Raw genomic sequence first — 21254 nt, forward strand, 5'->3', positions numbered from 1 at the left:
ATACAAAGCCATTCAGGGTTTTTTTTGTTTTGTACAGCACTTTCAACAATGGATGTTGACACAACATAGCCTCACAATCAATTAAGCCATTTATGTCATTTTCAACAATTCACAGTTCATGTTGTTCTTCTTGACCTTTGTGCTCATTAGTTTATAAACTTGACCACAATCTCTAAGTTCTTCTGGAATCTCTTTTTCTGCAAGATCTACTTTAAATTCTTCATAAGGTGGAATCAGCACTTCAGCCTCAGTTTTAGAGAGAGACAGTTTAGATATATCAGCACCAAAGCATGTCTCAATAATAAAACAAGTCTTTCTACCAAATGTTTTCAGTCGGGGGTTACGTGAAGAAGATGCAAAACTACCAAATCTTATTTTATCACCTTTTATTACATATTTGTCGCTCCCAAAGCGGTAAGTGGTTTGGCATTGTTTATCAGGGTTAAGGCTTTGAATGCCATCCGTTATCAAAAAGTGTAAAGAAATCAGGCCAAACTCAGTCTTGTAGCGTGTCTTTTCATCACGCATTTTAGTGTTTAGAACTTGGTAAACGCTGGGTCCAGTGTATGCAGACAGGGCTAGTTTTCTCAACTCATCATCAGATTCTCCTTTTAAGTTAATCAGTTGTTTGACTTTTTTCCACAGAGTCCCAAATAATTGATTTTCTTCCAACTCTTTCTCCAGGTATTTAGTCTTAATCAGCTCACGCATTTTGTCTTTGCATCCATCAAATGGATCATCAATGGAGTCTGGATAATCATGCAAACTTATCTGAAAAAGAGACAAAACCACACTATGAATAAATGCATTAACATAACTGATGACAAAAAATTATGTGTATTACATTTGTCTTCCAATCATCTTACGAATGTAAGGAATGGTCAGTCGGTTTCCACCGACCCTATGTACAGTAAATAAGCCAAAACATATTTGATTCACACTTACAAGGCTAATGATAGTAAAATTAAATTTTCTAAACGAAGTCTTCTCTCTTAACATATTTTCTCTCCTTTTTTGCCTCAAATTATTATCACATTCGTAAATAATGTCACACACAGACTTGCCAAGATGGCTAAAGACAGAGTATGACTTAACTTCACAATTATTAACAATCAAATGGCATGACAGCTCAGCTACATTCCTGAATTTAACTGAAAACTAAAAAAGCAAACTGATCAACAACATTTAAGAAAGGGCCAAACTTTTTGCATTGTAATCTTCCTTTGCTTTCTTTTCAATTTTGAATAAATGTTTTTTGGGCCCAGTTCCCCAAAAACAAGTATTAGGATCTTTTAACTGAGATTATTCATTCTTTACTGCCGAGATTCTGTTGGGAAACCCAGGATTGATTATTGTATTTAATGTATATTGGGTTTTTGTTGTTTTTGTTATTTTTTTACCTGCCAAATAATTTCTTTAATGTCAGTTTGCTAAATTCTTTATTATTGTCAGGAGCTGAGAAACCAATCTCTTTTACAGTCTCACCAAGGTGTTCTTGACTGGATGCCTGAAACACATAAGATAAATTTCTTAATTTCAATACAAGAACAAAAATGGCCAAACTTAGAAATACACAGTTATAATAAGAGCCAAAATACATTAGATTAGACTGTTTTGTGGTAAATCCAAACATGGTTGTTACCGCTTATAAACAGTGCCCTCCACAATGTTTAGAAACCCTCTGCTCCTCAACTTAACAGTATAATTTTTATATCAAATCAATCACGTGGGCTTAAAGTCCACATTCCATATTTAATATTTTTTATTTTCGTTTGCACACATTTGGGTTTCACCAGGTTGAAATTACAACACTTTTTACAGTCTCTCTCATTAGTGCACAGGTTCCAAGGCTTTAAAATGTAATTATTTAACTTAAAGTCATCCAAACTATCTGCCTTAAAAATGTAATAGTTATTTTATACTAAAAAATCAATACAAAATAACATTGAATTTATTGAAGTTGGGATAAATAATGTAATTGATTTTATTTGTCAGTTCTATTTACTTAAACAACAATCTGATTTACTAGTGATTGCCTTAAAAATACCAAGTGAATGTTACTCCTGTAAGGGAGTTAAGGAAATTTAAGTAATTTTTAAGCAACATCCTAAACTGAGTACAAACAATTCACTTTCTAAGTGTACTTGACACCCTTGTGAAAAGCAAGTATGAGAGCATTAAAAGCATGTTCAAATTATTTAAAAATCCTAAAAGTACATTTTCAATTTCAAAATTATACTTGATGAAAATATACATTAAATATACTTTCTCTTTATTTCAATAAAATGTATTTTTAAGCCATGATTTAAATTAAACGTTGTGTTGATAGAAAATATATAGTGGCATTAAATACTGCTTAAAGTGCACTGTAGTAGTTTAATAAGTACTTTAGTATTTATTGTAATACTGCAGTGTGTTTTTTTTTTCCAGTAGCATTAAGGTGTACACAATAAGTGCATCAATATGCAAAGTAGTACATTTACAATATACTTCAAGTGTATTAAAACTTAAATCTTACTTAAATCTACTTACGTTTGCAGAAGCTGTATGAAAAAAAAGCACTCAAACACAATTTAATACTTTTATGTTGTCACGTCTGGTGTTGTAGGCGCTCCCTGTCCTTCCACACTTAGCTCTAACGGAGGTTCTCAGTCAAACAACTACAACACCCAGAATGCACCACACACTGACATCACACACTCTGCCGATCACGTGACACCTCACCTGCCCCGGCCAGGAAGCCCTGAGTACTGATGATTACCTGTAGTATATAAGGTCTGCTCACACACACACATCGCCGCGTATTGCCCAGGCCCCCAGCTTTTTCCTTTCAAATCGTGCCACCGGAAGTGTGCTGCTGAGGGATGAGAGGACCATTTGAGCAAAGCTATCCATTCACTTCCATTCATTTCGGGGTGTCTTTGAACTAATAATAAATGTATTTCCGAGCCGTTTTCAATTATGACACGCCCCATGTTCTTTTTTTACAAAGAACGGATTTTCTGCCATTTGATCCATAAGATAATAATCTGTTTATAGCTTTAGAAAATAACATTTTTATACAACTATGCTAACGATGACGTAAAAAGACAGCGACCCAAAATACCGTGCTGTAATGTTTGGAGAAGTTGCTCCTCGTAATTTAAAAGTACAGAGCTGATTGAATGAGAGCAGGATCAAAGTAACCTTTTATTATACAAATATAATACTACTACTAACAGTGATAATATATTGTAGATAGTAAGATAGCAGTAAATAGAAGTAAGATAGACTATGAGAATTATAATGTATAGATATAACTGTAATTTATATTACACATTTATTATTATCATTACAGAGTTTCTAAATGCTTGTTATATAGACAAAGTATGAATATTCCTCAGTAAATCCGTGGACTAATAATGGATATCAGTAATTCTAGTTTTTATCTGTTGTTTATTCAATAAAAGCCCCATTCTGGGACGGAATGGAGCTTTTCTCACTGTGGAGTGAATAGGTCTGTGCAGCTCCTATAAACAGTATGCTTGTTTGCACGGCACGCGGAAGATTCACGTCATGCTGCCGCCTTCGCAATCTCTCACTTTCCCGGTTAACGCCCCATGAGAAGCCGACCAGGAAGTGACACGATTGGCCTCACCTGGCTCCGTTGAAATCAGTGGGATGGCTTGGTCCAGTTAATATATACTGTCAATGGTATTGCCTGGTTTCGTCCACATTACAAAGCACTTATCTCTGTTATAGTTTTCTCGACTCTGATTTTTTGCCTTGCCTACTCTGTGGATGTTGTGTATTACCTGGACTGTCTATCGTTTCTGCTTGGATCACCTCTGATACTGCCTGCTTCGTGTATGAACTCTGGACTGTGTATTGTTACTGTTTGTGGATCTCCTCTGATACTGCCTGCCTCGTGTATGACCATTGGACTGCTTCTCTATCCGGTAATGGTCTTTACCTCTAGGTATCTGCTTACCAGTTTTGTTTACCATCTGCTACTGTTTATTGTACCCTGTGGGTTTTTAATAAAATCCTTAACTGGTTCCGTGAGTGTCTGTATTCTGTACCCCACCATGACATATGTTATGTTTAAATATAGCTTAATTACAGCTGAAATATACTTAAGTTTCCATAATTTGTTCCAAAATAGTACATTTAGTATATATTTAATTACATATTTTAATTTTAAAAAGTATGTACTTTTCCATGTTAAGTATACTTTTGAAAAATATACACTTTCTTTTTACAAGGGTAACCTCTTAACACTTTTAATGACTGAAATATTAGCAATTGACATCTTTTTCTTTTTGGTATAATTCTAACTCAAGTCATGACTGTTACTATTGCCTTTAACCACACAAAATTACACATACAAGCAGAGAAATATCAAGAAAATTATGCGTTTGTCCCAAATATTATGGAGAGCACTGTGAGTTTGTAAATTTTACCTTTCTATTGTGCACTTTCTATCAGAAAACCATGCAGCTGCTCTGTTTATGACTTTTATCATTTATCTATTTATGACTATCATTATCTGTAGATTGATTTATTGTAACTGAACCACTTTTGAAAAAAAAAAGAATACATTAGCACATTTTACCTTCATCATGCTCATTCCTGGAGCTGTAAGCGTAGCGAGGATGATGACGATGATGAAAAGACGTCTCATTGCTGTGACTTGTTGCCTTAACCTGAACAGAAACTGGTGGGAGAACAGGTGGAATAAGTATTAAAAAACTATACATTTACAAACCGACACATAAAGTCATGCATTAAATCATTTAAACAGTTTTGTTTAAATGTGATGATAATCCTCTTCCTTTTCATCTTAGACACAAAAACTTACCGTATTTTTCGGACTATAAGGCGCACCGTATTATAAGACGCACTATCAAAGAACGCCTATTTTCTGCTATTTTTCCATACATAGGGCGCATCGCATTATAAGGCGCGTTAAGTGACACTAGAAAGGGTGCCTATATCAAAGTGAACAGGGGTGGCGCCATGTTTCCCTTCCCCCACGGGGGGGGGTTGGCTTGCCGGTGGAGCGTCTCAGTATACAAATCTAGCTCAAACGAGTGCTGGATATTAATCTACACAGATTCCTCTCCTGAAAACTGTTTATTTGGGTGAGTAAAGTGCTTCAGTTTATTTACAGTAAGCTTAGATTTCCAGATGTCCACTAAGGCTTGCTGCACCAGCGTTAGCATAGCTATCCGCTAGCACGCTAGCTAGTCACCTAAACTAGTAAAGTTAACCCAAACTTAAACGACAGCGTTACACTGAGTAATCCTGCGTGTTCTGGTAAGACAGTGAGATATTAGCTAGCGATTCGTCCCCCGTAGCTTGTTTTAACACGGTAAACAAGCAGATTACAGGCTGATAAAACTCACCTCTGAGAGAGTTAGCGCTTAGCATCTAGCTAATGCTAGCCAGGCAAAGCAGCACAGACTTACAGGCCGATAACTCACCTCTGAACGGTGAACGCTTAGCGATTAGCATCTAACTCTAATAATACTGCTCCAGCAGTATTAAAAGTGCTAAATTTAGAAAATACTGATCTCTGAACAGTGAAAAAGCTAGCTAGCTAAGCGGTTAGCATCTAGCTAATGCTATTGCTGCTCTGTGTGTTTACTGCTCCTTACACCTGACGGGTAAAATTTAGATAATACTGATCTCTGAACAGTGAATAAGCTAGCTAATGCTATTTGCTGCTCAGCCTCGGAGCTGCACGGCTCTGGACTCTGTATAGCACTGAAACTCTCTATAACGCTGCACGGAGTGTGTGTTTACTGCTCCTTACAACCTGACGAGTAAAATCCATACAAAAGGCGCACCGTATTATAAGACGCACTGTAAATTTTTGTGAAAATTACAAGTTTTTAAGTGCGCCTTATAGTCCGAAAAATACGGTAATATAACCTAATGTTGTCAGTACTTATATTAGTAAAATAATACAAGATCATAATATACAAAATATACAAGAATATATGATATAATACAGTATATTTAACCAAAATGTAAGAAAGACATTAAATGATCATACTCACCTTGTGATCAGGTAGAATCTGCTTCTGTACTGATGAGCTCTCTCAGATATTTATTAGACCTTCCCTGGTCAACTCCTATTAACATTTGCATGAAGGACTTCTCATGTCAATAGTATATGTATGCATTAGCTGACTGATAAAGTCTAATTATTTGCTTAAGGTTACTACCTTTATGGGTTAGAGACAGAAACTACAGCTCTAACGACTGAGTGTAATTAAGCATCACAGCCTCAATGATGGAAAATCAGACAAATGAAAAAGCTAAGTGTGTCTTACATTTACTTTGACTTTTATTTTATTATAGACACTATGAACCAAAGTTATTTCATGTTGTGTCAAGTAAACTGTTTTATTTTTTTCTCCAGTGGCGATTCTTGCCAAATCCCTCTCGCTCAGAGGGAGCAAAAATTGTCCCTGCTCCCTCCGGGTGTGTAGATTGCGCTCTCTCCTCATCACTCTTAGGGTGATGTCTGCAGCACAGGGCGTCTGTGAGCTGATGTATCAGAACCGAGTCGCTGCGCTTTCCTCCAAGCGTTAGCGCTGAGATGCTGCTCGGTAATGCTGCATCAGCAGCAGCTCGAAAAGAAGCGGTGGCTGGCTTCACATGTATCGAAGGAAGCATGTGTTGGTCTTCATCCTCCTGGTATGTTGGAGCATCCCTAGTGATAGGGGGAGTCCTAATGAGTGGGTTGGGTAGATGGCTGTGTATATTGGGGAGAAAATGGGAAAAGTTAGTAATAAAAATATATAAAAAAAGGAAAACTGCACAATGCAAATTAATCAGCTGATTAACTTGACATTGTAACCTTGCATTACAATTAGTTTTTTTTTCTGTTTACCTCATGTAGTATTGCCTCAAGTTATCACTACACAACAATATAAACATGTATCTGTAATCTACATACTGTACAGTATTTGTGGTCATATATATTAGGAAGTTTATTTTAAACGCCATCTTGAATAAAATGATTTTTGGCTCTACAACGATTCATCAATCAACTGTGCTCATCAATAACATCATCTGTCAGTTTACTCTCTACAAATAACTCTCTATATATGGAGAAAGAATTTACCAACTTTACCATTAATCATAAACTTCAATAAAGACTACACATTAACCATTTAATTCAGTCTTAGTTAGTACATAACTTACACCAAATACACGTCCTGAAATAGAATATGCTAAATAACTTGGTTAATACTTGGCTGATGACTTTTGATGACTAAAAGAAATAGCAAGCCCTAAGTTAAGATTGGTTTGAAATAGCATAGCCAGCTAGCGACCTGAGGAAGGGTTGCTAGACTTATGCACCAGTTGCTTACTGAAGCCGAGTGACCATGATTACATATTGCATTTAGTAATCAACTGTATATCCATATCCCCAATGTAAAATAAACTAGCCTACCAGCAGTGATGGCATAGTTACTTTGAAAAAGTAATCTGATTACTGATTACCCGTTTAAAAAGTAACTTAGTCACTTTATGGATTACTAAGATCACTAACTGAGATAAAATTACAAGTTCCTAATTAGTTACATTCAGCAGCTGCTGACAACATCCCCCAACCCCCCCCCCCCCCCCTCTCCACTGGGTCGGACTTGTGACTCCAAATGTTTTTTCAAATTTGACGTTGTGTTTTTAAAGCTAGCTAGCACTTTGTCGCAGCACAGAGTAAACAACCAACTTTGATATTGATCATCTTTAGCTGATAGAAACACAAAAGAATAATGTCTGTTTTTTTTAGCTAGCACATGTGCGTCGCATAGGCCAGACGTCTCTCCCCGAGATGCAAGAGGAAAGTAAAAACTTACTGTAGTGAATCTGCAGTAATGTTTTTTGTTTACCGACTGTTAAAACATGCACTGTGGTGTTTTTAGTGTATAAGACAAGCGTGTGATTATGGGAGAGGGAAAGGGGCCGGGTGAGAGAGTACGCTGTGTGTGAGTGTGTGTAAGTTTAGCCCGAGTGCTAGTGTTAGCCTGTTAGCTTGTTAGCTTGCTAGCCTGTTGTTATTTTGGCATCGCCACAGCCGACAGTTCCAGCAATAAAGCGATGACTGTAAACGTCTTTCTCGTCAACGCGTCCAGTCGGACGCTACAATATCTTTCTATTAAGAAAAAAAAGTGATTTGGATACTTAACTTTAATCTGATTACTGTATTGGAAATAAGAACGCGTTACTGACATCACTGCTAGCCAACGTCAATTACTTCCAACTAAGACTGTCACAAATTATAATACATTTTTTTTGCAAACAATACATTGTCGCAGAAACAATTGCGATACACAATATTGATGCCATTTAAAGAACATTAAATGGCACTAATATAATGAAAACATAATATAATAACAAAGAAATTGCACCCTTTCAAAGACAATAAACTTTCCATTCCTGTTCATGGGCCTAATTTTGGAACCCGAAAAGTTCCCAGCTTGAACCAAAGTAGGTTATAGTCATAAATAATATATATATAATGCAGAGACAGGGCATAATTGATCAGTTCACCTGGGGGGTGGGGTAGGATGGCAAATATGTCGTTATTATGATTACTATTATTATGATGATTTTTTCTTTACTGAGTGCACTACTCCTACAAGACGATGTTTATGATGCATTATAAGTGCTTGCCCTGAAGACACAGATTTTATCCCATGGAGTAGGGCTTGGGGTAAGTGTGTATTGAATGGGTTTTCAATACTTCATAGAACTTCAGAGCACTCACATCTTACATAGATTTGCCACGTCTTTCTATGTGAATTTTGCATATGACTGTATGACAGTTTTTCTTCTGTATAGACCTATTGTTAGTGTATCTGAATACTTTAAAAATATTGCATAATTTTCCTATCTTTTAACCACAACTGGATGTTGGACTTCATGCAGGTAGTCACGGCAGACTGTGTCGCTATCTAAATGGATGAATGATTAGAATTTTCATAACAGAACATTATAGTGGCATGTAAAATACATCAGCCACGATTAAAACTTTGTTGCATACACTTTTAATAATGCAACGGCTGCATTTCTGTTCATCCTTCTTACAGGGGACAGCTTCAACAGTGGTGGACAAGGAAAACAAACTGTATACTGGAGTTAAAGTACGAATTAACTTGCCTTGCTTAAAGTTTGCTTTAAACACAGGATCACTACTGAATTTTCTCTTACTGTATATCTATATATTCCATCATTAATGGGTGCAAAAGCTTTCTTGTGTCCTGCTTTTTCATGTATGTTAGTGAAAAGTAATAATAGATTTTGAATACTGGGTAAAGTGAAAAGTAAGATATTTGGCTTTAAAATGTAGTCAAGTTATTGTTAAAAATCACTCAAAATGGAAATATTTCAACAAATAACATGAAAAAAACATGTAAGAACAGTAAATAAATATAATTACTTTGTTCGTGTCCACCACTGATAGCAGGATCAGTAGCATTAAGATGAAGAAATATGAAGAAAACACTTGTGCTGCATTGACAGTATACCATGGGGAAAAAAAGTATTTAATCAGTCACCAATTGTGCAATTCTCCCAAAGATGAGAGAGGCCTGTGACTGACATCATAGGTAGACCTCAAATATGAGAGACAAAATGAGAAAAAAAAATCTGAAAATCACAAGATTTCTGGCTGTTGCAGACCTGTAACTTCTTCTTTAGAATAGTGTTTCCTACTCCTCAGTAAGTAAAGTAGCTATTGGCTGTCCTAAAAGTCGCTAGAAGTTGCTAAATGGTGTCATCGCCTAATTAGCATAATGTATGTTTTTGAAGCTGTAAAGGATTAATGTTGTGGAAGAGAATTTATTATTTTATTTAAAAAAAAAAAACCTAAATATGTTACAAATGTTACAAATGAACTCTAACGAATGAACAGCTTCTGTTGCTTTTTAAATAGGCAGTCATTTTGAACTTTATTTTTACGGAAATAAAATAAATCAGTTTTTGCACTGTTTTTAAATGTTATTATAAGAGCAGCAGTTAGCTGGAACTGTTATTTTTTACGATTTTGTTCATGATTTCTTAAGTTTTCTTTATTTTCAAACCTATTATTGACATTTTTTAAAGATGAGCTAGCTAGCTAAATGCTTTTAACAAAGAGGCAGACACTGTGGGAGGTGTGTGACAGGCTGCGTGATAAATGAGGTGAATGAGTGACTGAGATTGTGTGAGTAATTTTTTTTGTGTCACACTTTAGACACATTTATATTTACGTCCTGGTCTGTAAATACGGGGCGGTGTCAGTCAGCGGCGGCTGTGGGCATGCTCAGTTTATTTGCAGTGTGTTTGTGGAGTGGATGTGCTCATATGTGAGACTGCAATGTGAGTGGTGTGGGGCGGGGCTCACGCTGAGGACAGTAACTGAAGTGTATGTGTTCATCTCCAATAACACCACAAAAAAAAAACGCTAAATTTGTCGCTAGTCGTTTTTTTTACAAAAAAAGGCGCTAGAGGGTCTGAAAAGTCGCTAAATATGGCGACGAAGTCGCTAAGTTGGCACCACTGCTTTAGAAGGCTCCTCTGTCCTCCACTTATTACCTGTATTAATGGCACCTGTTTGACTTCGTTACCCATATAAAAGATAACAAGAGTGAGAAAGTTGAAGTTGAGTCGGGGCTGGATACTTCAACAAGACAATGACCCTAAACACTAAACACTGCTCTAAATCTACGAAAGCAGGGGTTCTCAACCTTTTCTACCTTACGGCCCACATGTTTACAACTTGAAAGCGTCAAGGCCCCCCAAAACGATGAAAACGATTGTTTTCTTTTGGAGCTGCAGTCTGTTGTGTTTTCGTTAAAAGTACTCCACTGGCTTTGCCGCTTTGGTTTTGAAGGATTTAGTGCTTCATTTGAAAGAGTCAAAAAACACTGCGCATGGGCTAACCTACTTTTTTTTATTATCATTTCTCATGTGTTTTATAAAAATTCTGTTTCTAGTACTTTTTGGGCATTCAAAAACCTGGATTCACTGTCATTACACTGTCAACGTGTAATGAAAATTAAAATAATAATAATAATAATAATAATAATTTTTTAAGTTCAAATGAAGCAACAGGTGTAGTCAATCATAAGTTTAAGATTTTAAATCAACCTCACAACCTGATTTATAGTTCTATAAATCCGTTTTCAGCTTCTCCTCCGTGTTGAAAGGCAGTTGTGTGTGTGTGTGTGTGTGTGTGTGTGTGTGTATGTTTGAGAAGTCGCAGCTCTGCTAAACTGTTTTGCCGAAGGGCGGGGCTGCGCTCTCTCTATGTAAATGAATAGGATGCGCTGTGCTGATGGATGGGGAGAGGATGCGTCTTTCTTGCGGGCGCTCCGCACTAACACTAAAATTTGATTTCAGGTCGCGGCCACAAACTATTGATTTGCGGGGCAGAAATGGGCCGCGGGCAGCGAGTTTCAGACCCCTGATTTAAAGTGCTCACTACAGACTACTGTCTCCCTCTGAGGATGAGCCTGCGGACCCCTAGAGGGTGCTTCACTGCCCCCCTGTTGAGAAACCTTGTACTAAAGCATTCATGCAGAGGAACAAGTACAACGTTCTGGAATGATCATCTCAGTCCTCAGACCTGAATATTATTGAAAAATTGTGGTGTGATTTAAAGTGGGCTGTTCATGATCAGAAACCTGAATCAAACCTGACTGAACTGGAGATGATTTATAAAGAAGAATGATCCAAAATACCTTCAACTAGAAGAACCAGACTCTCATTAGAAGCTGTATGAAGAGTTTAGAGGCTGTTATTTCTGCAAAAGGAGAATCTACTAAATATTGATGCAGTTTTTCTGTAGGGGAGCCCAAATTTATGTACCTTCCTAATTTTTGTTTTTAAGAGTTATTGCACATAAGTTAGATAGATTTCCCTATAAGTTCCTCTTCTAATGTGTGAAAAGCTGTAAAACAGATGTAAAAGTTGAGTTGCCGGGTATTTTAGGTTGTAATCTAGGTACTAGGTATTGTTTTTTGGCTTTATCCTACCTGCTGGGTGACAGTAATGTGCTGTTTGTCTCAGAAAACCCTGAAAGGGCTTGTGCCTGTGGGCTGGATGCATGTAAGTTTTGGGACCATCAAATAAATGGGTCAACTTTATTGTGTAACAGTTCTAAGGTTTTGAAAACAACAGGATTTAAAGTTTTCTTCTGATTATGTGAGATATTATTGAATTATGACAAGAGGAATACAGAATTTTGTGTTGGGCAGGTGCTTCAATGCGCCCCCTAGCGAGGCAAGTGAGAGGTGAGATGATAAAAAACAATAGTGTGTGTGTGTGTGTGTGTGTGTGTGTGTGTGAGTAAGAGAGAGAGACAGTGAGTGTGTGACTGTATGTGTGTGATTCTTATTTCTTTTAGTTTGGCCTTCACTCCACCTCTACCCTTCGACACTGCAACACAGTTTTGTATGCATATGTTGAACTTTTAGGAGAGAAACAAGTGCTCTACATTAAAAACAACAACAACAATTAGTAATAAATGAGAGTGCGGGTGTGTTAATTGGCTACAGGAGTCTAATTTCTAAATAGTGAAGCTCAATCAGGCACAGGAGGGATGCTATTTTGCCTATCAAACCTCAATACAGTGGTTTAGGTGCGGCTTCCTTAAATACAAATAACAACACATGGGAAAAAAATAAGAGAGCACTTCGGTTTCTGAATTAGTTTCTCTGATTTTGCTATTTATAGGAATATGTTTGAGTAAAATTAATATTGTTGTTTATTCTACAAACCACAGACAACATTTCTCCCAAATTCCAAATTAAAAATATTGTAAGTTAGGGCATTTATATTGAAATAACAAAAAAAGATGCATCTTGGCATGTCCTCCTCCACCAGTCTTACACACTGCTTTTGGATAAACTTATTTTACTCCTGGTGCAAAAATTCAAGCAGTTCAGTTTGGATTTAATGGATTGTGATCATCTATCTCTTGATTATATTCCAGAGGTTTTCAATTTGTTAAATTTAAGAAACTCATCATTTTTAAGTGTTCTCTTGGTTTTTTTCCCCCAGAGCTGTAGGTGAACAGAAAAACAAAACTGGGGAGAGGGCGACCTCCTGTGTCGTGGAGGTGAAACACCACAACATTTGTAAAACCAAGGAAAGTGAGACAGTCCAGGTCAGAAACACGGCAAAAATCAAAAATCATAAAGGTTATATTTAAAGGTTACTAAAGATAGAGATTTAAGAGGTAATATCTTCCTAATAAAATTATATGAACCCCATTTAAAGGAATTATATAATGAGCTGAAGTTAAATTCAGGTTTGTGGGCTGGGAGTCATGTGATCAGTCATGTAAGGGAGCGAATGAGTGATGTCATTGTGTGGTGCATCCTGGGCAATGTAGTTCAGAGATGGAGCACTGATGGGCGGATGAAGCCTCACTGAAGCTTTTGATTGTGCCGAAAAAGATTCGAGGCATCGAAGCCTCAGTGAAGAGTGACATCTGGTGACTGAAATAAATTAATCCAGCCTAAATTATTACAGCCTGCACTTTACCACCAAACAAATAAACCCTGCCAGAGTTACTGCTCACTCAATATCTCTTTTGCTCTGCTGATAACCATCTTCAATCATTAAAGTGATGCAATAAATACTTGGTTGTCATCATTAAAAATCACAATTTAATATATAATATTAATATTAATATTTTAATCTTATAAAAAAAAGATTAAAATAAATATATTAACAGTGTATATTGACCCTGACATTTGAACGAGTGTGTGGTGAAATGCGAACACAGCGTGAATTCTTTGAACTTTACACATAGATTTGGACATGTAATGTTTAATACAAAAGACAAAGAAAAACCTTTGAATGTAGATTAGAGTGTCTCATGCAGATGTACATTAGTACATAAAAAAAATCATAAAGGTGACATGTTTATTTAATTTAATTTTAGTTTTTAAACCTGTTGCAAATGTTTTTACATTGAATTAAAGTAAAAAATAAATGGAAGTTTTAACAACTATAAAATATGAAAATACCATATCATGAAGTCCCAAGACTGTCACTGGAGGAATGTCGAAAAAGTGACACAAGCTTCGAAGCATCGGTGTCAAACCGCTGTGCTACCTTGTCAAACCGTGCTACCCTAGTAGTATTTCATATTTTTAAAAAGTAAGAAATATAACAAAAAAGCACAATATTAGAAACCGTATTAGAAAATAATCAGCAGAAGCCTAGGTAGGATATGTGGAAAGGCTAAATCACTGTATAAAAAAAAAAAGTTCAAAAAGTTTTTTATATATTTTTATATATAATTTATTATGTTTTACTGCTATTTACATTTTTTTAGCATGCAAGCAGGTTGTTTAAGGCTGCCAATTAAAACTTAAGGAATTATGATGAAAAACATGTAGCAGTGTTGTAAAGAAGCACATATCGATGGGTAGCAGAACTCGACAGAACACCGCCCATCCCTGCTCACTGGTGACACAGGTGAAGGAGGAATGGAAGTGCCTTCAGCATCAGGTATGAGACAGGAGTCAAGCACAATAGTCTCTCCTTTAAATAAATGCAGGATATTCTGCATAGAGGACTGTAACTGTAAAATATTTTTTTTAATTGTTGCGTCAATCACACTGATATACAGCGACTAAAATCAGCCAATTAAACAATACTCCAGAGTCATCATCTCAGATAACAGTATCAGATTTCAGCATCTCTCCAAACAAAGGATGTTTTTTTCTCATTATCTAGTGTGTAACTGCTGAGTGTTATAAATGCTAGTGGACTGTTCAGACATACATTTATTATAAAATTTGTATTTTATTTTTGTTGGCTTGTTTTGTATGAATCGTTTAAATGATTCATTCCGAGGTGAATCGCTTCGTTTGGTTTGACTCGTTTGTCGTGGCAGATTCATCCTGCTCTTTTTTTACAAACTGGGAACGTCATCAACCACATCAGACTGTTTGAGCAGCGAGATGTGGACTTGAACATTTCGTTTACTTTATAAACGCATCATTATCATACGAGCGAATAGTGATCCGAGTTCACATCTATCTGCGAAAGGAATTTGAATGCGGTGTTGTGTAAGTGAAAGTGAAAGTAACGAAGGACAAGCAAGAACAAAGGTGAGTCGGATTTTATTTTTATTTTTTTGTGTTTATTCTTAGGGCTAAAAACTGTTTGTTGCTGGAGAGAAAGTTACATTTTAACGTTTTAGGCGCGTCACACTTCCATATTAGCGCCTAAATAAACCCTGTTTTTCTGTAGTCAAAGGAGATTAGGTGTATTTTAACGTTAATATCTAGATTCGTACTGAAGGCATTCTTAGCGTTCTTAACTTTTCATTTACATGCCTTTTTGTAGGGCGTTTTACCCCTGCAAGTCCGGTGTTCTGGCGAGTTGTAATTCCCTGTCAAATGGTGCCACATTAGTGTAAATTTAAACGTAAAAATACCAGAAAATATGTAAAATGGCTCCCTGCAGAAGTCTGGGTAGGATATTGGGAAAGCCCTATTTTATATATCAGGGGACAGTTAAGGAAATAGAGGTGATTAAACCTGATTGATTTTTTTTACAGTTAAGGGAATTGGAGATTATTAGAGCCCGTGTTTTGTGTTTTTCAGTTCACTCTTTTTTACAGTTAGGGAAATATGTGTGATTTTTGTATTTTTCTTTATTGTATATCTTATTTTTACTTGTATTATTAGCTTTTATTTACACATTTGAAACACTCAAACAAATAATGACAGAGGACTCCGGTAGTTTAATGCAACCAAGAAAAGCAGAATTACCATAATTACACAGGAAAAGGTTAAAAAGGAAGTGGTCCGCGCATGCGCACTGGTGGTAAGAGGCATATATTTATGGGTGGCGTGGCACAAATAGACAGAACAAGACGGAACAAACAGGGCAGGTGTGAAAACACTCTAAAACTAAACTACTTTATTTTGGACATTTGCTGGTTGTTCACTTAATTCGTTTTTCATAAATCAAGTTTTAAAATAATATTAAAAGGACAAAAGAGTACAATATGTTTCTGTCCAAAACATTATTTATTTAGTATATTTTGGATTTCCTAAAATATAGTGAGAAATTAATGTTTTGTTTTTTTTTTACTGTGGAACCTGACCCAATGAGAACCTAGCGCGATTATACATGATCTATGCAAATAACTGTATGTAAACTGTATGTAAATATTTAACCTGAAATTGGAGATGCACCGCAGATGGTTCTTTGGATTTGCTCTCAGGAGTTGTGCTGTTTTACAACATTTTACTATGAATAGCAACTAAAAAAGGATGGTGGACACTTATTTTAACTTATTTTAACAGCATAAAATAAGTAATAAATGTAAACAGACTTAGAATAGACTGGAAATGTATAGTTTTTATCATTAGATGTGAATCAGCTGATGGGGTTAGCTTGTAACTCACACACTCTTCACTTCTGCTTAAAGCAGTGAGTGTATTTACATGCCCTGCATTATTAGCTTGTTTACATTATCTTGAGTAATCAGATCATGGAACATTTTAATTTACATGAGCATAGGTCAATAATATCAGATGTTTGCATGGCATCCAATAATACAGGAAGATGACAAATCCTGTATTTTTAGAACAGTGGATAATAAAATGCCAACGTTTTTTTAGTATTAGCTCTGTGTTCATATGTGGCAGCAACTTTAGCCTGAAATGTTAGCATGACAAAATCCTACACCTAACTCTTCCTTCATCCATGCGCTAACCATCCACTATATCACAAAAATAAGCTCTAGTGTAAACATCACATTAACCCCAAAGCTAGAAATCATCTCTCTTTATTGGATTCTTAATCAGATTTCCAGATTTGACCCTGATCCAAAAAATCAGAGTATGTTTTTAAATGACTACTTAATTCTATAATAATTATATAACTGCTAAAATCCATTTATTATGGGATTATGCAGTGCATGTGAAAAGACTTACAGGTTTAAAATGATTGTATTGGAGATACACAGTTTTGTCAGTCAGTTTTGCCATCATAACAATAACTAATTGATCAATTATGTCAACACTCAAGAATAGGCCTATGCCAAGAGTTATGTAAATAATTGTGGCATGTGAAAATCAACAGGCTACAGTCAAGTGGTTTGCAGTTTCAAGTGATTTCTGTGCTAGTTACCAATGGGAAAAAGATGGTATTAAAAATTGCTACACAGAAACCCTCTGTATTCAAATGCTGTATACAAGCACACCATTCTTATCAGACAGAACATTTAACAATGTTAATCTGCAGGAGGAGTGGGGAAATGCAGGGTTCGTAAAAAAAATGGAAAAAAACCTGGAAAATTTGAAAATAGCAATTTCCAGGCCTGGAGAAGTGTTGGGAAAATGTGAATGCCCAGAAGGTTTTGGAAAAGTCGTGGAAATTTGGTCTACAAATCTTTGTGTTTCAGTTTTTTGATGGAGAAAATAACATTTCATGTCAACATTTTATCTGATATATTTAAGACCAACTATAATTATTTTTAATTATAGCTTTAGTTGATTTTTTTTGTTTTATTGTCCATGCCTGCACTGATTTAAAAATCATGTTGTAATGAAAATTTGCCTGAAAGGCATGTACAAGTCATGAAAAAATCATGGAAATTTATTGGATAAAATGTGTATGAACCCTAGAAATGGGATATTAAAAAACATGTTTTCATATTAGTGTTTTATCTGTATGGAATCTAATGTATGAATGACCGTATGACGTGTCTGATGGTAGGTCTGATGTTTAATTTCGAGAAAAAAACATAAAGAATCTTCAAAAGACCTTCAAAATGAGTTCATGTGATGATGAAGATGACCTCAAAAATAAAAGGTAGGACAAAATGCTCGTCTTTAGTTAATCTAATTGATCTCACTGCTAATAAAATAATGGTATGAATTAATCTCTGTTCTCAAAAATCTTCAAAACATAGCTCAGATTCACCTGAATCCAGCTGTGTGTCCTTAAAGAGTGACAAGTCAATGGGTATTCCATTAAAATTTATGGAGGGAAACGCTTCAGAAGAGAGGTAAGGAACTGCTTGATTTGAGGTTAGAATGGACAAGAGTCAATAAAAAAAGTGTTTTTTTAATTTTATTTAACAATGAGAAATATTAGAATAGTCTTCACTATCAGAATGAAATATACTCTGTTTGTTTTATTTGCAAATTCCTTTAGTTTTCTTTATTCCTATATTTTTAATTTAGTCTAATTGAGAAAGAAGGATCAGATTCTTCTGAACTGAGCTGTGTGTCAATGAAGAGTGACCAGTCAATGGGAATTCCAATTAGATTCAGCAATGGAGGCTCCTCCGAATGCAGGTAAAAGAATCATGACTTATCACTTCCTGTATAAGTTTTATTTGTGTGGGCTATTAATCTCAATAATTTGCTACAAAACAATGAGAATAATTAATGTGGCTAAAATGTTGGTATCGTATCTATACAGAAAAAAAAACTTTATATGAAAATCAGTGTAATTTAGTATTTAATATTTAGGATGTTTCAGAAAGAGAGTTTAGATTTACATGAGCGATATCACTAAAACAAAAACTCCATACGTTTGAAGGAAATGGAACTGTAAGGGCGGGCTCCAGGGCAAGACGGCCTCCAGCCACCAGAGGGTGGCAAAGCTTAACTAGCAATATTTGTGCCCTGTCTTTAAAAGAAGGAGAAACCAAACCATTTCCAAACAAATGACACCATGCTCTTTATTTTTTGCAATTACATTACACACATGATAACATGTTAGCGTCTATAATGGTTTGATCATTTTTTTTATTTAGTATAAAATACTTTTGAATATATTGATATTTACAATATATTGCACAGCCCTAGATTCAGAAGAGCCAAGTTGTGAGTGACTAGGCAGTAGATATTCCAGTGAAATTCAGACATACACAAATCAGTTTTGAGTGTTTGCTGAATAGCACTGTATGTATTTATATGTATTCATGTGTCTATGCATGCAAATTTAGTGAAATTTATATTTATTTTTTGTGCTGTTGTTGTTTTAAGGGACCTACAGACTGTACCAAAGCAGTCGAGTGGATTTCAGTTGGATGTCATATTTAAGGTTTGCACACTACAGGCTTTACAGACATTTCTCTTTATTTATTTTCTTCTAATTCATCTGGCCGAGTGTCCCCCCCATTCAGCTGCTAGTCAGCTGTATATCCCCCCATCACTAGTGATGCCTCCACACCAGGAGGGTGAAGACTAGCTCATACCTCCTCGGATACATGTGAAGTCAGACTCTGTCTCTTTTCAAGCTGCTGCTGATGCAGCATTGCCGAGAAGCATCACAGCGCCTTCAGAGCAAAGCGCAGCGAGACGCCTTGTGCTGACCGGCATCACCCTAGGAGTGATGGGGGAAAAGAGCGCAATTGGCCATGCTCTCTCGGGGCTCCAGCAGTTTATGGCAAGCTGCATGCCCAGGATTTGAGCCAGCAATCTTTCGATCATAGTGGCAGTGCTTTAGACTGCACTACAGGCTTACATTTGAAGGCAGTTTTTAATTTATCAGAAATGTAACAGTAACTTCAAGATATGTCATTTGACTTTTAAATTAAAGGCAACTCGATGAACAAAACATTATTAAAAAGATAAATGTTTCTTTTTTAGGTACTTATTTGTTGTTTGTTTCATATTTCAGGAGCTGGAGCATAAAATCGTCTCTCTGGTGAAGAATGAACTCATCAAGTTCAAAGAGCTACTGATACTAGATAATCCAACCAGCTCTGAGACAGAATTAGAGGATGAGAAGGATCTGGGCTATGTCAGACACAAAGTGCTGAAGATCACAACACACATTTTGAGAAGCATTAACCAGACACATCTTGCTAACACACTACAGACAAGTAAGACTATTGTCTCTTAAATTTCTGACTCAACAAACCATTGTTTTTTTTATGACAAAAAAATCTCATGTAATTGGTTTTGATGATTTCTCTCATAAATTTGACTTCTGGTTCTGTAACTTTTGTTTTCTGCTCATTAGGAGTGGCTCCTGCTTGTCAGCAGAAGTTTAAAACCAGAATGCAGAAGAAATACCAGATAATTAATGAAGGAATTTCAAAGCAAGGGACCTCGACCCTTCTGAACTTGATCTACACAGAGCTCTTCATCACTGAGGGTGGAAGTGGAGAAGTTAACAGTGAACATGAAGTGAGACAGATTGAGGAAGCACGCTGGAAGACAGCAGCAGAGGACACTCCAATCAAATGCAATGACATTTTTACACCCTCACCAGGACAAGACAAAACCATCAGAACTGTGCTGACAAAAGGCATTGCTGGAATTGGAAAAACAGTGTCTGTACAGAAGTTCATTCTGGACTGGGCTGAAGGAAAAACAAATCAGGAAGTGCACTTTGTATTTCCACTTCCCTTCCGGGAGTTAAATTTGATGAAGGGGAAAATCCTTAGTTTGATGGACCTTCTCTGTCACTTTTTCATTGAAACGAAGGAAATGAAACTAAAGGTATACACGCAATACAGAGTCATGTTCATTTTTGATGGTCTGGATGAGTGTCGACTTCCTCTAGACTTCCAGAACAATGAGATCTTGCAGGATGTAACTCAGTCAGCCTCGGTGGATGTGCTGCTAACAAACCTAATTAGGGGGAAACTTCTTCCCTCTGCTCTCATCTGGATAACATCTCGACCTGCAGCAGCCAATCAGATCCCTCCTGAATGTGTGGATCAGGTTACAGAGGTACGGGGGTTCAATGATCTTCAGAAACAAGAATACTTCAGAAAGAGAATCAGGGATCAGAGCATGGCCGAAAAAATCTGTCAGCAATAGGTGTAACTTTGAACAGGAAAAGAGAGAAGAGAAGGAGAATAGAGGGGAGTGATAAGAGAGTGTGTGTTAGTTATGAGATTTATTTTCATATTTTAATATCTATCATGTTTTCCAAATTAAATTGCAAAATTTACCAAAAGTGTATTCTCCATCAATACTAAGACACCCAGGGACCCCTATGCATTTAAATTGGTTAAAGTAACACATGCTTAATTAAATCTCTCTACTTCCTCAGTGTATTTTTACATATTACTTATTTTATACTATGTGTAAAGTAAGGCCCAACCCCTTTTCTCTTTTGTTGCCCTACCCCTTGGTTTTGAGTGTAACCCTTCCCTTTGGTAGAGAGATACAAGGGAAAGGGGTGAAATCCTCCCCTTAGAATTGGAACAACCCTTCACCAGATACGGATATATCTATAGCAGTGTAGCGCTAAAGTTCAGCAAACTAGAT

At 36.2% G+C, this 21254-nt stretch overlaps 2 protein-coding genes across 2 annotated transcripts; one reads left to right on the forward strand and one right to left on the reverse strand.

Annotated features, from left to right (window-relative positions):
* Nucleotides 1-4663, reverse strand: LOC111194845 (T-cell ecto-ADP-ribosyltransferase 1-like). Its single transcript, XM_049483690.1, has 2 exons — nt 4595-4663; nt 1-771 (listed from the first exon to the last, which is right to left on the reverse strand). The coding sequence occupies exons 1-2, from the start codon at nt 4661-4663 to the stop codon at nt 91-93; spliced, it is 750 nt and encodes a 249-aa protein (XP_049339647.1). The 3' UTR covers nt 1-90.
* A 13238-nt stretch (nt 4664-17901) lies between these two features.
* LOC111194812 (NACHT, LRR and PYD domains-containing protein 3-like) lies at nt 17902-20801 on the forward strand. Its single transcript, XM_049483691.1, has 5 exons — nt 17902-18025; nt 18204-18317; nt 19014-19071; nt 19651-19855; nt 19996-20801. The coding sequence occupies exons 1-5, from the start codon at nt 17979-17981 to the stop codon at nt 20799-20801; spliced, it is 1230 nt and encodes a 409-aa protein (XP_049339648.1). The 5' UTR covers nt 17902-17978.
* Nucleotides 20802-21254: the final 453 nt, after the last annotated feature.

This window comes from Astyanax mexicanus, chromosome 9, assembly GCF_023375975.1.
Source record: "Astyanax mexicanus isolate ESR-SI-001 chromosome 9, AstMex3_surface, whole genome shotgun sequence".
Taxonomy (NCBI): Eukaryota; Metazoa; Chordata; class Actinopteri; order Characiformes; family Acestrorhamphidae; genus Astyanax; species Astyanax mexicanus.